Below are 25239 nucleotides of genomic sequence, written 5' to 3' on the forward strand. Positions count from 1 at the left end.
TCTGGCTGAACTATGAGAAAAGCCAAGTAAGTGAAATGGATGACGTTTTGCCTCCACCGCTGCTCAATATTGGTTCTGCAGAATATAGGGTAGGGTGAACTGTCGCTCATTTTCGTGACACAGGAACACCCCCCCCCCCCACTCTCTCCTCAAAACAGCCTAATGTCAGCAAGGCTAGGAAAAAAAAAAGAGGTGTCACAAGTTACAAAGACACCTGAGAACTGAGAAAAGAAAAAAATTTGCATATCAAGACACAAAAGTTGGCGATCACCAGAGATGAGAGTGAGTCACAAATGTGAAACTCATAAGTCTCAAGTCTTAACCTTCAAATTTCAGGCATGTGCCAAGCTACTGTTTTTTTTTTTTTTTTTTTTTTGCTGTGACTTTGAGCAAAAATTTTAGACTGGAGCAATTTATTGTGGCAGTGAACTCAATTTGCAACAAGTGTCAGATTGGCTTGGCCCTTTGTGTATTTAAACCAAACCATATGCTAATAAACAATGCAAATTGCCATAGACAAGCTAATTCAACTAATTAATAGAACTAATCAACGGTCTGTCTACATGACAGACCGTAGCCAGGTATATACACTATCCTAGATTTTGTGTGAAAAACAGCTAATATTACTGAAGCTTACAGAGTAATATATAGTATTGGTGAAACTCCTCTTCGTTTGTGTTTACATTACTGCACTGTACTGCCCCTTGTGGCCGAATCGACAGATAATGCCATTTCTTTTAATTTAAATCAAGAAATCTCATTTTAGATATCGTTTTGTGGTCGGAATGTCAGAGTACAAACTAAACTTGCATTTCAAGACTATATTTGGAATTTGCAGTTAAATTTGCAAACAAAAGTTAAAAAAAAAGTGGCCACTATTGAAAGGGTAGCTGAAAACCAACAATTACAGTAGTATAGAAAGAATAAAAAGAGTCTTAGATAATATCACACTCTCTACTGCACTTTAGTTTTATTACATCTAAATTATTGTGCAGAGATATGGGGCATCGACTGCGAGGATTCAAAACAACCTCTACATATTCGACAGAAGAATAGTTATCAGCATGATAAGAGAGTCGGCCATAGGGACCATACCCAATTGTTCTTTTTACAATCAATGGATCAAGTACAATGTCAAACAGCACAAATCGGGTTCGAGGCAAACTCAATTACCGTGAAAAACCAAAAACAAACTTAAAGGGGTTTTTGTTCTTTCAATATGTGGGGTGACCCTGTGGAACACTTTAAACAACAAATTGAAGCAACGGCCAAACATGAATCATTTCAAGATTACCGGTAAGTATAAAAATGTGACTCTTGAGAGACATCGGAAGGCCGGTGTTTTCCTTGCTTTTCCTTTCGTTCTCTACTGGTTTTTCTCATTATTGTTCTGATGTATTAACTTTCATTTTGTTAGTGTGCTTTTCTAATGTTTAGAGTCCGATCAAGGGCACGAGGAATGGAACAAGGGGCTGTAAGATTGTGAATTCATAAAGGATTGCTTGTTCGCACCCCCTTTCAAACACGTTATTTTTCTTGTTTGTTTCACAGTAGGGATGGTATTCTTGGGATGGAACTCATCATTCGTCTTCCTCCAAACACAGGTAGTGGAATTATAACCAAAAAGTTCCAATTTGGTATCATCTGACCACAAAAAAATTCTCCCATGCCCTGTCTGTATCATCAAAATGGTCATTGGCAAACCTAAGACAGGCCTTGACATGTGCTGGTTTAAGCAGGGGAACCTTCCGTGCCATGCATGATTTCAGACCATGACGTCTTAGTGTATTACCAACAGTCAGTTTGGAAAGGATGATCCCAGCTCTTCTCAGGTCATTGACCAAGTCCTGTCGTGTAGTCCTGGGCTGATTCCTCACCTTTCTAAGGATCATTGAGACCCCACAAGGTGATATATTGCATGGGGCTCCACTCCCATTGAGATTGACCATAATGTTTAGCTTCTTCCATTTTCTTATGATTGCGCCAACAGTGGACCTTTTTTCACCAAGCTGCTTGGCAATTTCTTCGCAGCCCTTTCCAGCTGTGTGGAGTTGTACAATTTTGTCTTTGGTGTCTTTGGTCTTGGCCATTTTACAAGTTTGAGTCTTACTGATTGTATGGGGTGGACAGGTGTCTTCATGCAGCTAGCGACCTCACACAGGTGCATCTGATTCAGGATAATACATGGAGTGGAGGTGGACTTTTAAAGGGGGACTAACAGATCTTTGAGGGTCATAATTCTAGCTGATAGACAGGTGTTCAAATACTTATTTGCAGCTGCATCGCACAAACAAATCATTAAAAAATTATCCATTGTGATTTCTGGTTTTATTCTTTTTACATTATCTCGCTCACAGTGGACACGGTCCTACAATGAAAATTTCATAGCCCTCCATGATTTCTAAGTGGGAGAACTTGCAATATAGCTGGGTGTTCAAATACTTATTTTCTTGACTGTAAAGTCATACAAGTCCCACGTACAAAACTTGGCTCTGACTCAGGTCAGATTATGTGACTCGATTCCCCCACCTGTGGAGATCAGACGGTTGGAACAGCTGTGTGCAGAGGTGTCCTACAATATTCCTGACTAGGTGCAAACCCCTTGTTACGAGGATGCAGATGCCCAGGGCTAGAATCGCTGACTGACCCAGGAAAAAAAGTACCTTCAACGCAAAGTATAGTGCTGCCACAGCGATATGCACTTGCTTTCATAAAACCCTTGTCTGGCACCCAGCTGCCCGTTACACTTATTTTTTTCTTCTTCCAACAGTCTCTTGCAGGAATACTGGCAGATAATATAAGAACGCCTGCAGGGCTTCACGCTACAATTCAGTTCCGAGTGCACCACAATCTCTGAGTTCCAGGCTGACGAAATGACAGCACTGTGGAGCCCCTCAGCCACCTGACACCCACTTACTTCTTTTGTCTCCAAATACTGTACATGTCAACAATCTGTGTTCAGACTATGATGACAGGATTGGAAAATTGTGTTGTTTGGGGGGGAGGCCAAAGGGAGAAAGTAGATCCACAAGTGACTCAGTAAGATGCAGTAATAGTACGAGTGATATACAAAACATGCCCGTGAGTATTGTTACGTTGTCTGACGACATATGTTGCTTCACCATTTGTGTTCAAATATCTGCTAAAACACTTATGCTATGTATTAGCACATCATGGCTTGTTGACGTTAAACAAATCAGACTTTATAAAACACACAACGTATAATTCTGCTTGTTTTATGATTTAACTGAAAACTTCATCTGGGAGCGGTAATAAACTGGGTTTCTTTCTGTGTCTTACATTGCTCCCCAGGGGTCTGACCATTGTGAAAATGAGACATCGCGTTAAAGTCTCCCTACTCGCTCAAGGCAGCAGAAATGATTTCTCGATCCTGGAAAAAGTGCGGCCAGAAGAGAGTCTCAGTTTGGCGAGACGTTAATGACAAACAAGGGAGCTGCAGAACGACAGTGCCAGGAGGCCTTGACGTGCATCGCGAGCTTTAAGTAGGAAGGTGGGGGCTGGGGGGGGACAAATCATTACGCATCAGAAGGGACACACTGAAGTCCAGCTGCTGCTGCTCCTCACCGCCAGGTTCAGGCTGAACGTAATAAAGTACATGCAGTACTACAAGTCACATGTATTTTTTTTTTTCACTAGTTAAATTGTAATGGGGGCGGCACGGTGGCTCAGATGGAAAGTGTTGCCCTCACAGTTCTGAGGACCCGGGTTCAATCCCAGCCTTCCCCGTGTGGAGTTTGCATGTTCTCCCTGCGCCTGCGTGGGTTTTCTCCGGGCAATCCGGTTTCCTCCAACATTCCAAATAATGAACATTAATTGGACACTAAATTTCCCCTAGGTGTGATTGTGAGTGCAGCTGTCTGTCTCGATGTGCCCTGCGATTGGCTGGCAACCAGCCTGTTGACAGCTGGGATAGGCTCGAGCACCCGGGCAACCCTTGTGAGGATAAGCGGCCAAGAAAGTGGATGGACGGATAAATTGCAATCTTGATTTATTTGAATTGTTACACTACATTTGCATTACTCTCACAGAAATTAACAAACCTTTAAATTTGGGAATAAAAAAAAAAAAAAAAATCAGCTTTGACACAATGTTGCAGCCACTTTAAATGACATCTCCAGTCTATCTAGTATATCTACTTCTAACCGTGGTTCATTTGGTTGAGGAGTTGCCACGGGCGTACTATCGTTGGAGGAGACCGGGGATATCCCGTGTGGGCCCACTGTCCCTGCCACAAAACGCACCTGTTTTTGCCTATTCTGAGCCAATCAAATTAGGGCCATGTGTTTATGCCCAGCCCATTCAACCCAGATTTATGCAGTTGACTATCCCCTGTCAATCACTCTTCACCTAACAGTCCTTAAACCTGTACATAGACAGTCAGCCTCACCAGAGTTAAAATGTAGAAGAAAAATAACAACCTGAAAAACATACAAAAAAAAACAAGTGGTGCTGAGAAATTGCGGATTTAAAAGAAAATCTCTCAAGGAAGTGGCGGCCACACAAGAGAAAATAATTTGGTGGTCGTAGTCTGATGGCGGCACAAGCTGCTTTGAGCCTGATCCTCAACAAGTGCGATATCGACAGATACGAATGTCCTAGTCAGTTACATTTTAAACTTTGTGATAGTTTTGGTGAAAATGCATATTTGGATAGCATGAGTTTGCTTGCAAATGATGTGTTTTTAATTTTCCTGTGCATAGGATCATTAGCAACCACAAAAAACAGGAATTTCATTCCAGAGTGTATATTAGGCCGGCACAAAATGAGAAAAAAATCCCAATATTGAAATATGACATGATAAATAAACATGTAGGGCCACAAGATACAATTTTAATTAACTTTCTCATTTATCTTAGCTCAGGCTGTCTTGGCAATAACTTCAGTGTGGGTGATGTCAGTATCTCGATAGTGAACATTTGATAAATAGTGCATCGTTATTGCATGTCTATCTTAAGCAGGCCAAATATTCTCACACTGTCTCATGTACATAGTGTACTGCAAACATTTTAATGTTGCACTGGTTCAATAGTAGAAGTACTAATACTAATTAGCTCCTGCAAACTCAAAGTCTTGGAATTTGGCCAACATGTCTACTACCATGAGAGATCTTTTCCTTCCGTGTGGGTAACTCAAGGTCTTCCAAAAATTGGTCCAAACACAGTTATTGTAAACAAGCTGGGGTGGGTTATGGATGTCACCGCGTGTGTTGGGTTTTGATAGTATAGCCCAAAATGCGTTCATTGTGGCTTTTTTATTGGGCTAATACAAAGTGACCCACAAGTCTAAATTATCCATCCGTCAATTCTCTCAATTGCTTATCCTGACTAGTGTCGCAACGCTTCAATTAACCTATCATGAAGGATTTGGGGAAAGTAGGAGAAAACTGGAATACAAATAGAAAACCCACACAGGCACGCGGAAAACATACAAACCCCATACAGGAAGACAAGAGCCCAATTTAAATCAATCCTACACTGTACTACTGGTATAAAGTACAACTACATGATGTCATGTGGGTCTAAACGTCATCATACAGAGGCCACAATTTCTTCTGGAAAAGTATTTACTAGTTAATATTAATAACATGTTAAATAAAATAGTCTAGTCCAAAGCAGGTGAATAAAAAAAAACAGGAATCAGAAACAAAAATGGTCAATTTTAGAAGGTGGGCGTTTTCCAACCTGATAGGGGTGTGCGTATTGTGGTTGATCCAACACAAATCTAACAGCCTAGTATACCAACCAATCGTTGGGTTATGAAATCAAGGCATTTTTTTTTTTTTTTTGCATCATCTCTTACCCAAGAGATGGTTTAATAATTTCATCCAATATTTGGTCAAGATGACCCAACATCTACCTGAGAGGGTCAACCCAACCGCTGAATTCCAAAATTCATCCACCAGTTGTCAGTCGTTAGGGGTGTATTGATTCATTTTAGCAAAGATTCAACTCGTTATCACTTTTGGTGGTTGCCAAGTAATTCAAGGATGATATTGGTTCATTCAGAGTAAAACGATTTGAAACAAAAATTGATTCAATCACATTTTAGCCCAAAATTAATCCAGTGTGACTGAGAAATAAATGACAGCATTCTAAACGATGCAGGTGATATGTCTTAGATTCGTGTCGTTTCTTGAAAGGGACTGGAGTAAATAAAAATACATTTTTGTCATTAAATATTGAGTTTTCCCTGATATACTTTATTTTTACTGCATGTCTTATTGTGTACTGTATTGTATGTCGTTTGTTATGGACTATGATTAAGTGATTGATTGTATTACTTTGCAGTAAAATAAAGGGGGAAAATGACTCTGTATTTTTATTATTTAAGCTATGATTATAGTTGTTGGGTCCGTTTTTTAATTATATTAATGCCACTGGAGAGAGCCTAATTATGTTATTGCAATAGACTGGAGGGATCTGGGAGGTGAACTATCAGGATGAGGGATGAAAATACTACTTTCAGTGTGGCTGTTTCAGAATGGGAGAAAAACTTATCCAAATAAAACCATCCATCCATCCACCCATCCATCCATTTTCTCAGCCACTTGTCCTCACAAGGTTCGCGGGAGTGCTGCCGCCTATCCCAGCTGTCAACAGGCAAGAGGCAGGGGACACCCTGAACTGGTTGCTTGCCAATTGCAGGGCACATCCTGTAGAAACAAACAAGCGTTTACACACACAATCACACCTAGGGGCAATTTACTGTAGAGTCTCCAATTAATGAATGTTTTGGCGATGTGGGAGGAAACTGGAGTGCCCAGAGAAAACCCACACAGGCACAGGGGGATCATGCAAACTCCACACAGGCGGGGCTGGGATTGAACCCTGTAACTCAGAACTGTGAGGTCAATGCTCTACAGCTATAAAACCAAGGCAGCATAAAAAAAATAAGAAAACTGCTAAATTAGATTTTTTTTTTTTGGGTGGGTGGGGAGGTCTTTATACTGTTATCAATAAAATTATGAGAAAATAACCCACATGTAGGTCTGTCTCATTCATGACTATTCTACAAATTTACTCTTGCGTGGATTGTATGATAGAATGAGGAGGACATCCCTCCTCCAGTATGATGAAGTTCTCCAGTTCTACAGGGATTTAAAGCACAGAGTTCGGCTTCATTTTCAACTCTCAGCTATGTTAGAAAATAAAACCCGATGTGTTCCAGAGCATGTCGGATCACATGTGGTAGATGAAGATTCACGCAAGAAAAAACCTGAGCTTGTCACGTCCTAAAGCTGCACAAATAGTGTAGAAGCCATGGGGCAGATGGTTGCCCCCTCAACCTGCAATCCTTGACATCGATGCCTGTTTCACAGCTGAGTGCCCTCATGCATAACGGCTCTTTTTGCTAATGAGTATTCAAAGTAGCTCGTTGCAACACATATGAGGAGGTGCGAGGAAGGTTATCCACAACTAAGCGCCGCGACCAAGGAACTGCATGGAACAACTGCAGCCATAAACTGGCACTTTGCCACCACTGCCAAGTCTTAGGTGACAAACAATGGAGAGGAACTGATAAACAAAAGCACAAACACACACACCGACCATCCAGGTTTTCCACAGGTGCAACTCAATCAAAGTTCGGAGGCCACTCCGGTAAGCGGTGGAATCTGAAGATGAACAACAAGCCGGAGACGGCGGCAGGTGTGACGCGGATTCTTTGCTCCTTTCTTGCGTGTCTCTCTCATACGTGAAATGAAACTCTCTGAATAAATAATGAACACCTCATTGCAGCTGGGCGAGTATACCGAGCTAAAATGTCTTAAACGTCAAGCCGTGCGAGGAAGGAGAGAGCAGGAGGCGCAGGCAGGCAGCCCTGCCCCACCCTGAGCGAGCAGCATGCAAGATCGTATTTGGAGGAGGGGTCTTTGCACAGTCTGAATTAAAAATGAGAGATGGACAATTTGAGTGCTCCATCTTGTGTGACAAATGTTTCCTCAGGGTTGTGAAGGACTTGCCCCCAAGGGGGAGGGTCACAGCATAGTGACAGGCAAGAGTTGACCTGGGGGGTGAGGCAGGAAAACTCCGACACGGTCGATATCAACAGCATGCATGCAGCTACGCACACTTACATAGATACACGGTATATACAGTAAGATCATGCTCAAATTCATGACATCAAAATTCTATTTAATGTTGCAGTCAAATCTTCCAGAGGCTGAACTTTATGGCCAAAAACTAAGCAGTCAATTAAATGCTGAAAGCAGTATGTACTTGCAATTAAATCTTGGAGATGCTAAAAATAAATGCCTAAAAAATGTGAAGACTGCAATCAAATGTGGGAAATTATGAAAAAAGATGAAACACGGCACTCAAATATTGGCGATGCCAAAATTATTGGTTAACACGACAAGGGGTCGTTATCGATGGAATCCCCCCCCCAGTTACGGTTCTCACATATGAATTCCTTTTGACAGCGGTGGAGATGGGGCTGCCTTGGGATGCCCAACCAAACATGTTTGGATCACCCCCCCCCCCCCCCCCATCTTGATACCCAGGGCCACCCATCCCCATCCACCTTTTTCACGCTACTGGCTAAGATGTTTGACAAAAACCATTAAAGATTGCAAACAAATGCCAGAAATACACATATAGTTGGGGAAAGAAAATAAATAAATATTGCATCCAAATTTTGAAAATATTAAAATATGCGAAGACATTCATGAAAGCATTGCAATCAAATGCTGAAAATGACCACCAAATAAATGGAAGTAATAGATTAAAATTTGCATTCAAATCATGCAAATGCAAAAATATAAAAAAAAAAAATCTGATTAAATATTGATCAACACAATCATCCTCAGAGCAAAGAGTTTCCCTGACGGCAGCCCGTCCTAATGCATTTATGAAATGTGTTTCAGCCATTTAAAGGTCTGTTTGATTGGCCGCATGCATTCGCTCACCTGCAGGAGACGGTGATCTCCACTTTGGTAGCCGGGATGCTCCCGCTGCTGGGGTCCAAGTCACACACCGTCGTCGCCGTGGACTCCACTTTATCCATCACGTCACCCTCCATGCTGCCGGGAAAGCCAGCCCAGGCGAGTGGTGAGATCCGGTGATCCTCCTGAGTGCTGTCCGTGGAAGTGGGGAGAAAGAGCTGGAAAAGTTGACGGCTGCAGCCGGCTCACAACAGCCTCCAGGACCGCTGGGCAGGCGACAAATGCGGTGGAGCGCAAACTGCGAACTCCACCCACCTCCTCTTGCTCTTCTGTCGCCACCTCCTCCTCTATGTGAGCGCATTCCCCTACACGCACGCATGCAGCGGCACATCAAGCACGGGGCTTCAAATTGGCTTAAACAGAATATAAATAAGTGAAGACTGAATGAAAAGTGCCTTGGGATCCATTTGCACAATCTCATTCTTGTTTGTCTGTAGATTAGTATGAGGACTATTCTGCAGGCACCAAATACATTTTTAAGGTGAAATTGTATGGACGGCAATGTATTAGCCCACCTGTCATTCAAAACTAAGCTGAAAAAGGAGAGAGACCATCACGCTGTGCTTTTAAGGAGGGTTTGCAATTTAAGAACAAGAATCTAGTTGAGATTTTTTGAGGTTCTGACAACAATGAAAATGTTCCCTATTTGCCTATTGCGCTAACAGGTCTGTGGATAATGCCATCAACATGGGTCTGCACTTCATCGTTGAACATCTCAACAGTGTGTTGATGGACTTCAGCTCTGTGTTTAAGACCATCATCCCTGAACTCCCCTCTCCTCCAAGCTTCTCCAGCCCAGCATCTCCCAGTGCATCTATTACTTCCTGATGGGCAGGACACAGCAGGTGAGGCTGGGGGAGACCGCCTTATCCACGTGCATTCTCAGCACCGGGGCACCCCAAGTTTTAGTCCTCTCTCCTCTGCTCTTCTCGGTCTACATAAACGACTCCACCTTGAAGCACTCAGCTGTCAAACTCCTCAAGTTTGCAGATGACACCACAGTAATTGGCCTCATCAAAGATTGAGACGAGTGCATATCGACAGGAAGTGGCGAGACTGGCGCTGTAGTGTGGCCAACACAAACTGATGTTGAACACTCTAAAGACTGTAGAACTGATTGTGGATTTAAGGAGGCATTCTTCACCACAGCTGCTTCTCACACTGTCCAATTGTCTTGCGTCTGTCAAGTTCATGGGAATTATTGTCTCACAGGACCTGAACATCAACTCCATCCTCAAAAAAGCCCAGAAAAAGATGTACTTCTTGCAGCTTCTGAGGAAGATCAGACAGTTCTACACAGCGGTCATCCATTCAGTATTGTGTACCTCCATCACAGTCTGGTTTGGGGCTGCCACAAAAAAGGACAAACTCAGACTGGAACAGACAATCAAAACTGCTCAACGGATTGTCGGCACCACGCTACCCATTATCAAGGACTTGCATGAAACATGAACTAGGTCCAGAGCGCGCAGGATCCTTTTGGATCCTCCACATCCTGGCTACCAGCTCTTCCAGCTCCTTCTGTCGGGAAGGCGCTACCGATCAAAGCAAATCAAAACTAGCAGGCATTCAAACACTTTTTTCATTTTTGCAATTAAGTGATTCAATTCTTAATCACCGAACTACTATTTTCTGCCTTGCACCATTGTTGGGAGACACCTTCACATCTTGCTGGTCCAATCAGTATTAGGATTAGTAATATATATTGTAGCGTATCGCACAATTTGTCACTTTAAACTGCTCCCTTTGCATAATTGTCATTGCACTGGTCTATAACAGTGAACTGCAGATGGGTAAGGGCACCCTGTATAAGCCTAAAATAATGTGGAGCGTTGACGTAGTCCGAACTGTTCTAAATGAAGACTTTGCATCTTGTAAATCTGTGCCTCATAAGGAATAGTTCCTATTAACTGAATATCTTTTGTTCTTTGTTCTTGTCAGTTTGTTTGTTGTTTGTCCTGAATGTTGTATCGGGGTGGCACTGACTTCTGGAGAACACTTCCTTGTGTGTTGTTACATACGTGTTCCTGATTTCAGGAATGGATTTGCTCTCAATTGCACCAGGGTAAAGAAATTGACTTTTAAAACATCACATTTTTGTGCTTCAGTAGTGCTTTATTTTTATAGGTGGGGCTTTTTGTTGTTTTGTGTTAAAACGTTTCAACAGATCGCAAAGTGTATTCTAACCTTTTATTAATAACTAAAGGCAATGACAAGCCCCCCACCCTGCTCAGCAAAATTTAGGGGAGTTGAGGCAAAGTTGGCTTAACACATTGTTACAAAAAGGTGGGGCTTCCTTCTAAAAGCTCGCTAGTATAACAACAGTTACGCCACAGCTATCTTTTATTTTCAAGGCCAGAATTTGACAGGATGCTTTTGGATGAATTTGAACTGCAAATGATGTCCGATGGGCAAGAGCCTTGAGCCTTCAACACATGTTATTGACTCGTGTGTTTATCACAATATTGAAATACAAGTTTTGTTTTGCACTGACACACATTCTAGGTTTAAATGAACTTAGAACCTATTATTCACACGCGTTTGATAAATGAGGCTCCAAGAAATGGCAAAGATCCAACCAACTGGTTGTCCGTCTAACTATCACAGATTATGTTTTGTGTGGTGGAGTTGGTGACAAAAGTGGAGGACCCAAATGCAGGAGAGCAGAGAGGAAAGGAGGGAGTGCAGGGGATTTAGTTAAAAAAACAAAAAGTCGATGAGTCCCGAATGCCTGGAGGGAGCTGATCGGTTGACGCAAGGAACAGGCTGAGGAGAACAGGTAAAGACTAAAACGCTAAAGAGCAGACATGATATGAACAAGAGACACAGGAAAACAAGGCATCACCCGAAACGAAAGTAAATATAATCTAAACTACAAAAACACAGATGATGACACTCACGAAGACCAAGCTCACCAGTCGCCCAGCATGATGTGAGGCAGTGATAAGGTCTGACGCACTGCAAGAGACCAATCTGCCAATTTTACCAGGGCACAAAATACTCTGCTGTAAACACATACGATTGTTGATGTTTGTGGGGATTTTGATGAAAACAGGACTGGTATACGTGTATAACATTAGAACAGTTGTGAAGTCATTTAAATTGTGACAAAATCGCTCTATGTATGTGTCTCTTTTTAATGGTTTGAGCTGAGTTGCTCTAATTGAACGACCACTGATGCCGCTTCATTGCGGACTTCTTACACTCCCACAGCTTCACTTCCAAGAGTGATGTTCTTCTTGTTCTCTCACTCATTAATGTCTGCTTTGCAGCTCTGAGAAGAGCAAAAACGTTGCAGCAGTAGTTTACACGCCGCGATGCGAAGGTGCAGATTGACGTTTGGGTTATAATTGGCTGAGGAGGCACAGGAGTGGGCTCATTTCATTAAAATGAACAGCAAATTCTGCTTTCAACTTTGAGCTGTAACCCCGCATTGAAGTGGATTTACACATGTTGAGTGGGAGCGCCTCCCTTTGTGACATGTCCACATGGCAGAAGATGTTTAGGCTACAGGGCTTCTCAGGTTTACAGGGGAGGTTTGTCAAAGGACTCTCTCAAAGTCCTAATGCCAGTTAAACATAGTTACCATGTCCACCCTTGAACACCATTGGAATTATTATTATTATTATTTTAACATTTTGACCTAAATATTCATGACCCAGTTTTAATGCAGCCCTTTGGGGGCACAAACCAGTGCAATCTGTAGGCCGGTCCCAAGCCCGGATAAATGCAGAGGGTTGCGTCAGGAAGGGCATCCGGCGTAAAAACTGTGCCAAACAAATATGAGCGTTCATCTAAAGAATCCCATACCGGATCGGTCGTGGCCCGGGTTAACAACGCCCGCCCCCGGCACTGCTAACCTGCAGGGCGTCGGTGGAAATCCAGCTACTGTGGGTCGAAGACAAAGAAGAGGAGGAAACCGGATCCAGCGTCAGAAGAAAAAGAGGAATGCACAGAGCCTACAACTGAGTGTAGGGACTTTGAATGTTGGGACTATGACAGGAAAAGCACAGGAGTTGGTTGACATGATGATTAGGAGAAAGGTTGATATTCTGTGCATCCAAGAGAGCAGGTGGAAAGGTAGTAAGGCTAGAAGTTGGGAGCAGGGTTTAAATTATTCTACCACGGAGTAGATGGGAAGAGAAATGGAGTAGGGGTTATTTTAAAGGAAGAGCTGGCTAAGAATGTCTTGGAGGTGAAAAGAGTATCAGATCGAGTGATGAGACTAAAATTTGAAATTGAGGGTGTTATGTATAATGTGGTTAGCGGCTATGCACCACAGGTAGGATGTGACCTAGAGTTGAAAGAGAAATTCTGGAAGGAACTAGATGAAGTAGTTCTGAGCATCCCAGACAGCGAGAGAGTTGTGATTGGTGCAGATTGTAATGGACATATTGGTAAAGGAAACAGGGGCGATGAAGAAGTGATGGGTAAGTACGGCATCCAGGAAAGGAACTTTGAAGGGCAGATGGTGGTGGACTTTGCAAAAAGGATGGAGATGGCTGTAGTGAACACTTATTTCCAGAAGAGGGAGGAACATATAATGACCTACAAGAGCGGAGGTAGAACCACGCAGGTAGATTATATTTTGTGCAGACGATGTAATCTGAAGGAGGTTACTGACTGTAAAGTAGTGGTAGGGGAGAGTGTAGCTCGACAGCATGGGATGGTAGTGTGTAGGATGACTCTGGTGGTGGGTAGGAAGATTAAGAAGACAAAGGTAGAGCAGAGAACCATGTGGTGGAAGTTGAGAAAGGAAGAATGTTGTGCGGCCTTTCGGAAAGAGGCGAGACAGGCTCTTGATGGACAACTGAAGCTCCCGGAAGACTGGACAACGACAGCTAAGGTAATCAGAGAGACAGGCAGGAGAGTACTTGGTGTGTCATCTGGTAGGAAAGGGGAGAAGGAGACTTGGTGGTGGAACCCCAAAATACAGGGAGTCATACAAGGAAAGAGATTAGCGAAGAAGAAGTGGGATACTGAGAGGACTGAGGAGAGGCGAAAGGAGTACATCGAGATGCGACGTAGGGCAAAGGTGGAGGTGGCAAAGGCTAAACAGAGGCATATGAAGACATGTACACCAGGTTGGACACGAAAGAAGGAGAAAAGGATCTCTACAGGTTGGCCAGACAGAGGGATAGAGATGGGAAGGATGTGCAGCAGGTCAGGGTGATTAAGGATAGAGATGGAAATGTGTTGACTGGTGCCGGTAGTGTGCTAAATAGATGGAAAGAATACTTTGAGAAGTTGATGAATGAAGAAAATGAGAGAGAAGGAAGAGTTGAAGAGGCAAGTATGAAGGACCAGGAAGTGGCAATGATTACCAAGGGGGAGTCAGAAAGGCACTACAAAGGATGAAAAATGGAAAGGCAGTTGGTCCTGATGACATACCGGTAGAGGTATGGAAGCAATTTGGAGAGATGGCTGTGGAGTTTTTGACCAACTTATTCAACAGAATACTAGCGGGCGAAAAGATGCCTGAAGAATGGAGGAAAAGTGTTCTAGTTCCATTTTTAGAACAAAGGGGATGTTCAGAGCTGTGGGAACTATAGAGGAATAAAGTTGATGAGCCACACAATGAAGTTATGGGAAAGAGTAGTGGAGGCTAGACTCAGGACAGAAGTAAGTATCTGCGAGCAACAGTATGGTTTCATGCCTAGAAAGAGTACCACAGATGCATTATTTGCCTTGAGGATGCTCGTGGAAAAGTACAGAGAAGGTCAGAAGGAGCTACATTGTGTCTTTGTGGATCTAGAGACAGAGTACCAAGAGAGGAACTGTGGTACTGCATGCGTAAGTCTGGTGTGCCAGAGAAGTATGTTAAAATAGTACAGGACATGTATGATGGCAGCAGAACAATGGTGAGGTGTGCCTTAGGTGTGACAGAGGAATTTAAGGTGGAGGTGGGACTGCATCAGGGATCAGCTCTGAGTCCCTTCCTGTTTGCAGTGGTAATGGATAGGCTGACAGATGAGGTTAGACTGGAATCCCCTTGGACCATGATGTTCGCAGATGATATTGTGATATGCAGTGAAAGCAGGGAGCATGCAGAGGAACAATTGGAAAGATGGAGACATGCACTGTAAAGGAGAGGAATGAAGATTAGCCGAAGTAAAACAGAATATATGTGCGTGAATGAGAAAAGTGGAGGGGGAAGAGTGAGGCTACAGGGAGAAGAGATAGCGAGGGTGGACGACTTCAAATACTTGGGGTCAACAATACAGAGCAATGGAGAGTGTGGTCAGGAAGTGAAGAAACGGGTCCAAGCAGGTTTGAACAGCTGGCGAAAGGTGTCTGGTGTGTTATGTGACAGAAGAGTGTCTGCTAGGATGAAGGGCAAAGTTTACCAAACAGTGGTGAGGCCGGCCATGATGTACGGATTAGAGACGGTGGCACTGAAGAAACGACAGGAAGCTGAACTGGAGGTGGCAGAAATGAAGATGTTGAGGTTCTCGCTCGGAGTGACCAGGTTGGATAGGATTAGAAATGAGCTCATTCGAGGGACGGCCAAAGCTGGATGTTTTGGAGACAAGATTCGAGAGAGCAGACTTCGATGGTTTGGACATGTTCAGAGGCGAGAGAGTGAGTATATTGGTAGAAGGATGCTGAGGATGGCGCTCCCAGGCAAAAGAGCGAGAGGAAGACCAAAGAGAAGGTTTATGGATGTGGTGAGGGAAGACATGAGGGCAGTTGGGGTTAGAGAGGAAGATGCAGGAGATAGGCTAAGATGGCAAAAGATGACACGCTGTGGCGACCCCTAACGGGACAAGCCGAAAGGAAAAGAAGAAGAAGATTCATGACCCAGTTAATAAAAAAGATCTTAAAGGTCCCTTTTCACCACTGTTCTTTTAATGTTGGATAATCTTGATGTCCTTTGTGTGTTTTGCATGATTGTTTTATTTGGAAATGCCAAAAATGACATTTTCAAGACTACCATCAATTATCCAAGCTGCTTTTTTGACCAACCTATTCGACAGAATACTAGCAAGTGAGAAGATGCATGAATAATGGAGGAAAAGTGTGCTAGTTCCCATTTTTAAGAACAAAGGGGACTTGCAGAGCTGTGGCAACTACAGTGGAATAAAGTTGATAAGCCACACAACGAAGTTATGGGAAAGAGTAGTGGAGGGTAGACTCAGGTCCGAAGTCAGTATCTGCAAGCAACAGTATGGTTTCATGCCTAAAAACAGATGCATTATTTGCCTTGAGGAGGCTAATTGAAAAGTACAGAGAAGGTCAGAAGGAGCTACATTGTGTCTTTGTATACCTAGAGAAAGCCTATGACAGAGTACAAAGAGAGGAATTGTGGTACTGCATGCGCAAGTCTGGTGTGGCCGAGAAATCCGTTAGAATAGTACAGGCCATGTAAGATGGCAGCAGAACAATGGTGAGGTGTCCTGTAGGTGTGACAGAAGAATTTAAGGTGGAGGTGGGACTGCATCAGGGATCCGCACAGACCCCCTACCTGTTTGCAGTGGTAATGGATAGGCTGACAGATGAGGTTAGCAGCTAAAAGAGGGAGCAGGTGGAGGAACAATTAGAAAGATGCACGCATGCACTGGAAAAGAGAGGAATGAAGATTAGCCGAAGTAAAACAGTATATATGTGCACGAATGATAGGGGTGAAGGGGGAAGAGTGAAGGTACAGGGAGAAGAGATAACGAGGGTTGACGACTTCAAATACTTGGGGTCAGCAATACAGCACAATGGTGAGTGTTGTAAGGAAGTGAAGAAACTGGTACAAGAAGGGTGGAACAGTTGGCGGAAGGTGTCTGGTGTGTTATGTGACAGAAGAGTCTCTGCTAGGATGAAGGGCAAAGTTTACAAAACAGTGGTGAGGCCGGCCATGATGTACGGATTAGAGACGGTGGCACTGAAGAGACAACAGGAAGCAGAATAGGAGGTAGCAGAAATGAAGATGTTGAGGTTCTCGCTCGAAGTGAGCAGGTTTGATAGGATTAGAAATGAGCTCATTAGAGGGACAGCCAAAGTTGGATGTTTTGGAAACAAGGTTCGAGAGACCAGACTTCGATGGTTTGGACATGTTCAGTGACGAGAACGTGAGTATATGGAGCTGCCAGGCAAAGGAGCGAGAGGACGACCAAAGAAAAGGTTGATGGAGGGTTGTGAGGGAGGACATGAGGAGAGTGGGGGTTTGAGAGGAGGATGCACGAGATAGGCTTAGATGGAAAAAGATGACAAGCTGAGGTGACCCCTAATGGGACAAGCCGAAGGGAAAAGAATGAGAAGATCCAAGTTGCTTATCCTCACAAGGGTGACAGGAGAGCTGGAGCCTATCCCAGCTAACTTCAGGCAAAAGGTAGACTGCTGTCTACAAGTTTTGCTCCAGTGTTTGGGTTCAAATATCCGCTAAACCCTAGATTTTTAGTTTAATATTGAAGACCTTTTAAAAATGTTTCTCGTGGTCTGCAGTGCTTAATTGGGTTTACTGTAACTGCTGCTGCTTGCATGATAATTGACAATGTTCCAATGTTACATAAAGGCTGATTCACATAGAAATGGTGCACACGTACAGCGGGAATAACTTAGCAATTCTTTGGTATCATATCCTCCACATCACACACTACTCACACGGAGATAGTAATATAAAAAAAAAAAATATATATATATATATATATATATATATATATATATATATAATATATATATATATATATATATATATATATATGGAGAACTGTCTTGCATGGGCGAATCATCAACTTTCATAGTCTGATAATCTTCAAAGTGGGATTGTAATGCAAAAGAAAAAAGATAGCCCAATGTAATGAAATCAAACGAAGTGAGTGAGAAAGAGAGTGTGCGCGCGCACATGCGTGTTTATGAATGAGTGAAAGAGTGTGTCTGTGTGAGTGACTGCATCGCTCATATCCTGACAGAGCACGTCTTTGCTCATCCAAACAATAGCAGAAGGATTTCTAAACCACACCAAAAAAAAAAAAAAAAAGACAGCAATAGTTCATCTTATTTTATTGTGGTAGGAATATTATGATATATATTTCTAGTTGCCAGGGATACCACTCATTTCTATGCAGGTCAGTGTTCATTGTTATTCTTCCTACAAATACATTTCCTTTTGGGGGCCCTCAACATGTCTGGAAACTAGTTTTGCAATTAACATGGGGGTATAAGGCCCAATTCTTTGCTGCTTTGAAACGTCATTATTATGTCAATTATATGAATCATAATCCGCGATGGGAATCATCTCCGTCACTTGGTGGGAAACACACACACCGTTTAATCCATTTAATCATCAACTCCGTCAAAGATGCACTTGCCATTTCCAAATTACTTTTAGTTTCTTATTGTAACTTTACCGTCTTGTTTTATTGACTCATTTTACTACTCCATATCTTGGTGTGTTTCATATTTGGGCTTTCATTTTTTCATTTTAAATGTTTGGAAAGCATTTTTGTATCCAGTAAATAGCTTACTGTGTGTAAGTGTGACGTATGTGTGTGTGTGAAAGCTCACGTGCATTTTTTGACTGACTGTGAAATCTGCGTCACTGCACCGGCGACTCCAATTTTGAATCACAGCAAAGACAGCAACTGCCCACCAGCCACCCACGAAAAGGATTTCCCCTTAGAATGCATTCCAGTGACGCCAGCCGTCATCGAAAGTCATCGTATGTCAGTCAACATGCACGCCGTGGTATGCTCTTTTGTTTTTAAACGAGCGCCACGGCACACGTAAACCTTTTAATGAGTCTGTGGGCAGCGATTTTAGTGCCCCAGACTGGAAATGCTGAACTGGAAACATTGATGAACATAACTTCTCATTATTAACGCTATAATATTAGTCCTGCTCATCTGAAAGCACTATTGATTGTTGCATGTATTTAGAAATATTCCCTGCTTTGTTTCACTTGCACTACTTTAGAGCCCGCTGTTACAAGCCCTCACTTGCCTGTGAATAAAATCTGCAAATAAGCACAAGCCGGGTGGTGCTCCAGCACTCCCGCAATCCTTGTGAGGATAAGCGGCTTGGAAAATAGAAAAAAAAATTGCTCTCTCTCTCCCTCTTCCCCCTCTCTCATGCTCTGTATTCTTTATTGATGAATGTTTAGAATGCCGAACCCTCCTTTTTTCTTCTCCCCTCATTTTCTTGCCCAGCGTCTCTTTCACTTTATTTCTGTCCCTCTCCCCCACATTATCTCATGACCTCTTTCACTTTGCTGCCTTTTTCATGTCCCTCATCTCCCTTTCCCACTCTCTCTGGTTAACGGTTGCAATTAGAGGTTCAACAATGGCTATGACATCTCATTTATAGTGACATTGTTTAACTTGAAATTGTCCATATTCTCACATTTCAGCCTCAACAGTAAACATTCTCAATTTTTTTTTTTTTATCCTGCATGGAAGCAGAATTTTATCTCAGTTTTTTTTCAACAAAATAAGACTCTTGAAAACATCTTTTTTCTTTTCTTTTGGAAAGCAGCAATCAACATTTTACAGACCAAATCAGCAAATAAATCATAATCAATTTGTCCATTTTCTACTCTGTCAGTTTGAAAAGGACTTCTGTATTTGTATAAAAGGATGGAAATTGAACGTTTTTTTAGTAATCCTTCTCTTCCCTTTTACTTCCTCTCCTCTTCCCTTTCTGTGGCTTTCTCAAGCTCTCCCTTTATGTCCTACGTCTCCTCTCTATTACTCTTTCCCCAATGAACGTCTACAATGGCTCTCTTGCTTTTTCCTTTTCTGATTTATCCCTCTTTTCCCGATGAAAACTGGCAACACCCACGCTTTTCCAATTTTTTTTTTTTTTTTTAATACTGGTTTTACAAACAACGGGTCACACTGACCCTTGTACATGCTTCACAAAACGTAACAGGTCATAAATATGCTTTCCGATGGTTAAACTAACCTTAAGGACAGCATTTAGATATTCCTCAGCGGGAGAAGAAAACAATCACAGCATTCAAATATTCCTCAGGGAAGAAAATGTGGGCAGAATAAAATGTGCTTGATTGGCCAAAAAAAAAAAAAAAAAAAAAGGTCATCAATCCAAAAATGACACGCATGCACTTTCCAAGAGCCGGCGCCCTCCATTAAGCTACACGCTTGATTTTGGTGGAACGTATTGAGGGAAATTTCCTGGGCTCACAACTTGAACTAGGCGGAAAGCGTGACAGCATCATGCGGAAATCAATGAAAGGAAAGAAGTTGGACGTGAATCTTCCCTTCCAGGCCTCTTCAGCATCAGCAGTCTATTCTGACATAGTCATGATGCGAAAGCGTCGCGTCCGCACATCGCGTTTCTTGCGTAAATGAACTGTTCGGATGCTTTCGTCAACACTTTTTTGCAAATGCACTCCGTTTTGTTCAACTGGTGGCTAAGTAGCCTGCTGCCTTTGTGATACCGCCCTGATCAAAGTTTACTTTCTGCCTTGTACAAGAGGGACTTGCAATGCACTTTTCTCCCAGAGCTATATCAATGCAAATCATCACAATTATTCCCCGTGTGCTAGTCAGGGCGGAAATGAGCGCTCGCCCACGGACGCGCGAGCGGTAATGTTCGCAGCAGGTGCGGCTGCACAGGCGTAAAGACGGCGTTCTGCCCACACAGCGACGCTGCGAGGGGATGCTGGGCCAGATCCACCAGGAGCACTTCAACGCCACTCATCACAAAGGATCCAGCTCGCCGTCTGTTGGCAGAATGAGCTCCCACCATCATTTAGCAAAATAAAATACTGTATTCTATTTGTCCAGTTTAGACAGTACAGTCCTTGGGTCCCAAACAATGGACTGGTTCCCAGCCCATGTCAGGGCTCAATCTGTATCGCTGATTATTTTTTCTTCCACTTCACTCGAATGGTGCCATATTTCAAGCCCGTAACTGGGAGCCAAAATTTCTCACAACCCAAAGGAAAAACAGTGAAAAAAGTTCCAAGTGGTGACTCGTAACTGGAAAGTCATAAATTGGGGCACTCGTAAAAATCAAGGTTCCACTGTAATTCAGCCGTTTTGGAGTCTAGTGAGAGGTCTGACAGCTCGTCTGATATGTGTCATGAGCATGCGACAAGGGGTTGGACTCAAATGCAGGACTCAGAGGGAGTGACATGATGTTGAGCGTGGTTTTATTCCACGCAGAAGTCATACACAGGTAAGCAGTGGTGGCACAGGAACGCTGGCCATGACAACGAGGCGGATAGACAACAAGAGGCTCGTCTACTCACGCAGATTGATGCAGTCTCATGCACAACACACTGACAACTGAGAAAAAAAAACCCACAAGGCTCAAGAGAAAGGTCGTGTACGTGACGTCACTGTTTTCATGGCACCATATTACCGGTCAAACAGAGCTGGTCGACAATGTGGGAGACATTAAACCATAGGAGAATATTTACAACACCCGAGACCTGTTGTGCTATTGGTTGTCACAACAGACGAGACAGATATTCAATGAAATCATTCTATGGAATACCAGCTGAAAAGACCAGAAAAGATCGATGGCTTGCCGGTCAAACAAAGCTGCTCAGGAGTCGTTGAACCGGAGCAGATTTTTCCAACGCCCAAGACCTATTGTGCCGTTTGTTGTCAAAATACACAAGACAGTTCTTCAAACAGATAGTTCTATGGAATACCATCTGAAAAGACCAGAAAAGATCGATGGATTTCAGCAATTAAACTTGATGGATGGCGCCCAACCAAATACACACGCCTATGTAGCGATCGCTTCATTTCAGGTAGGAATTATTCTTCTCAATCTCAAATTACCAAGAAGTATTTATAATACCAAATTGACTCATTTGAGAACAATACGTATTAAAACAAAAAAAGAAAAACCGTCTGTCGCAGAGAGGTTTACAAAGGTTAACGTGTGGCCGCAACACCCTTCCGTGTACGGAGGAGACGACTCCCTATCCTAATTTTTTTTTCCCCAATCATAGTTAATGAATGTGAGTTTGGGGTCATTTATTTAAATATCGGTATTTGTATTGAAAAAATACGAGTGGGTCCATCACTATGTAGGATTTATTCCTGATTAAGAACAGATTCAGCAATGAAGTATTTGTATGTCTCCAGACTTTTATACGCTTTCAAACTTTTCCGTGTAAATCTGGATGATTTACTCACCAGATACATGTATATATCCAGTTGTCCAAGACAAACGGAAGCGAATTAACAATCCAATTTCTTATCAGCGAAAAGATCGACTTCGGCATTAAATATGGGTCCTCTATGCCAAGTGTCTCTAATTCTTCCACGTACCTTCTTTAATTATCACCTTCTAAATGTCTAACGGTATGGGACAAAACACTGGATGCCATGCTATAAGCCATATTTTCATTTAGTCAATGGAATTAACTTGCAACAATGCTTTGTTTGACCTGCAATATGGTGATGTCACGTGATTTTATGATGAAGGCGCATGAGCTTTACATGCCTGGCCTAATTAATGTCAGAGGCAGCTGCGTCCAGGGCAGTGGCCTGGCCATGTCCCTGATAATATGAGGGCATCTGGAAGTATAAATATTATATACATACCCGTTTCAAGTGATGCCGGGTGCACTACATGTTTTAGTAGCTAGTATTTAATGCATTTCTATTGTTAGACCAGTAATCAGACTAAAGTTATGTGTATACTGTATGTCAAGATCTGTTATTATTATTATTTTACATTTTCTATAGTAAAAAGATATACCCTGCAGTATTTGCTATCTTTTTTCCATCTTGGAGAGTGACATTACACGTGCGCCAAGTCACGTTTTCAGCAAAATTGGACAACTCGGGTGCAGCCACCGATACGAACGACAATTGGAAAGATTCACTGGGAATTTCAAGATGCAAATACAGTCCCTATTTTGAGTTGGTTTAAGTGCAAAATGGAAATTTAAGCTTCCTTTTACACTCTACCGGCGACAAGGTTCAAAAACACTTCGTCAAATCGAAAGAACATTTAAGGTCGCTGCAAAGGTCCCACCAGGTTGTGTGAAGAAGAGAGCGGCGACTATGATGTGACAAAATCTGCCCTTCGGCGGATAACCAACTGTTAGTAGAGCGGCTTTTCGGTTGAAGAGGATAGGGGCTCATAAGAAGAACAAATAGACTTTGAGGTTAGAGACGCTTGCTAAATTTGTGGTTTACTCGCTCCACTTCAGTTGCGCTCGTTACAACATGCAATTCCAACTCAAGTTTAGGTCAAAGTAGAAAAAAAAAGTAGACATTAATCCCTATTATGTTAAAGTGATGCACTATTTTGTTTTGGTAAAAAGCAATAATTGCTGCTCCATCTCTGTGAATAACCAGTTCAATGTTTAGAAAACATGCTAAGAATTGAAAAAGTTATACTTTAAACATTATAACAGTGTACATTACAAATGTTAAGTTTTACCATTACAGTGTCAAATATGTCAGGTTAAAACATACTAACTTTATTTTATCGATCCACCCATTTTCTGAGCCGCTTATCCTCACGAAGGTCGCAGGAGCGCCGCAGGCAAGAGGCATGATACACCCTGAACTGGTCGCCAGCCAATCGCAGGGCACATAGAGGCAAACAGCTGCACTCACAATCACACCTAGGGGCAATTTAGTCTCCAATGAATGCATGTCTTTTGGATGGGGGAGGAAATTGGCGTGCCCGGTGAAACCCACGCAGTCACAGAGAGAACAACCAAATTCCACATAGGTGGGGCCAGAATTTCAATCCCGGTTCCCAGAATTGAGAGGCCAATTCTTTAGTCCTGCTCACCGTACCACCAGGCTCTTTATGTTAAGTGAAATTTAAAAAAAAAAAAAAAAATCGTTATTTGGATCTATTTATGCTAACACTAAAAAAAACAATTAAACTCTTTTTCTTCTTTTCCTTTTGGCTTGTCCCTTTAGGGGTCACCAGTGTGTCATCTTTTTCCATCTTAGCCTGTCTCCCTCAAAACATCCATGAACCATTTCTTTGGTCTACCTCTTGCTCTTTTGCCTGGCAGCTCCATCCTCAGCACCCTTCTATCAATATACTACCACAGTTCCTCTCTTGGTACTCTCTCATAGGCTTTCTCTAGATCCACAAAAACACAATGCAGCTTCCTCTGTTCTGACCTTCTCTGTACATTTTCACTAGCATCCTAAAGGCAAATAATGCATCTGTGGTACTCTTTCTAGGCATGAAACCATACTGTTGCTCGCAGATACTTACTTCTGCCCTGAGTCTAGCCTCCACTAATCTTTCCCACAACTTCATTTTGTGGCTCCTCATCTTTATTCCGCTGCAGTTCCAACAGCTCTGAACATCCCCTTTGTTCATAAAAATTGGAACTAGCACACTTTTCCTCCATTCTTCAGGAATCTTCTCACCCGTTAGTATTCTATTGAATAAGTTGGTGCAAAACTCCACAGCTCCCTCTCCAAATTCCTTCTATACCTCCACAGGTATGTCATCCGGACCAACTGCCTTTCCATTTTTCATCCATTGTAGTGACTTTCTAACTTCCCTCTTAGCGATCATTGACACTTCTTGGTGCTTCATGCTTGCCTCTTCTTTTCTTCCTTCTCTCTCATTTTCTTCATTCATCAACTTCTCAAAGTATTCTTTCCATCTATTTAGCACATTACTGGCACAAGTCAACACATTTCCATCTCTATCCTTAATCACCCTTACCTGCTGCACATCCTTCTCATCTCTATCCCTCTGTCTGGCCAACCTGTAGAGATCCTTTTCTCCTTCTTTCGTGTCCAAACTGGTGTACATGTCGTCTAAAGCCTCTTGCTTAGCCTTCGCCACCTCTACCTTTGCCCCATGTCACATCTCAATGTATTCCTTTCCCCTCTCTTCAGTCCTCTCAGTGTCCCACTTCTTCGCTAATCTCTGTCCTTGTATGAGTTCCTGTATTTTGGGGTTCCACCACCAAGTCTCCTTATCCCCTTTCCTACCAGAAGACACACAAAGTACTCTCCTGCCTGTCTCTCTGATCACCTTGGCTGCCGTAGTCCAGTCCTCCGGGAGCTCTTCCTATCCGTCGAGAGAATGTCTCACCTCTTTCTGTAAGGCCGCACAACATTCTTCCGTTCTCAGCTTCCACCACATGGTTCTCTGCTCCACCTTTGTCTTCTTAATCTTCCTACCCACCACCACAGTCATCCTACACACCACCATCCTATGCTGTCGAGCTACACGCTCCCCTGTTTCCTTCCCCAACATCCCCATTACAATCTGCACCAATCACAACTCCCTCTCTGTCTGGGATGCTCAGAACTAGTTCATCTAGTTCCTTCCAGAATTTTTCTTTCATCTCTAGGTCACATCCTACCTGT

General features: G+C 42.8%; 1 protein-coding gene across 1 annotated transcript in view; it reads right to left on the minus strand.

The window, feature by feature from the left end:
* Window positions 1–9106, minus strand: part of cpne5a (copine Va) — a 112522-nt gene extending 103416 nt beyond the window's left edge. The window contains exon 1 of the mRNA XM_061809155.1: window positions 8927–9106. Within this exon, the coding sequence (XP_061665139.1) occupies window positions 8927–9039 (113 nt within the window). The 5' untranslated portion in view covers window positions 9040–9106. The remainder of the gene's footprint in view (window positions 1–8926) is intronic.
* Window positions 9107–25239: the final 16133 nt, after the last annotated feature.

Source organism: Syngnathoides biaculeatus, chromosome 2, assembly GCF_019802595.1.
Source record: "Syngnathoides biaculeatus isolate LvHL_M chromosome 2, ASM1980259v1, whole genome shotgun sequence".
Classification (NCBI taxonomy): domain Eukaryota; kingdom Metazoa; phylum Chordata; class Actinopteri; order Syngnathiformes; family Syngnathidae; genus Syngnathoides; species Syngnathoides biaculeatus.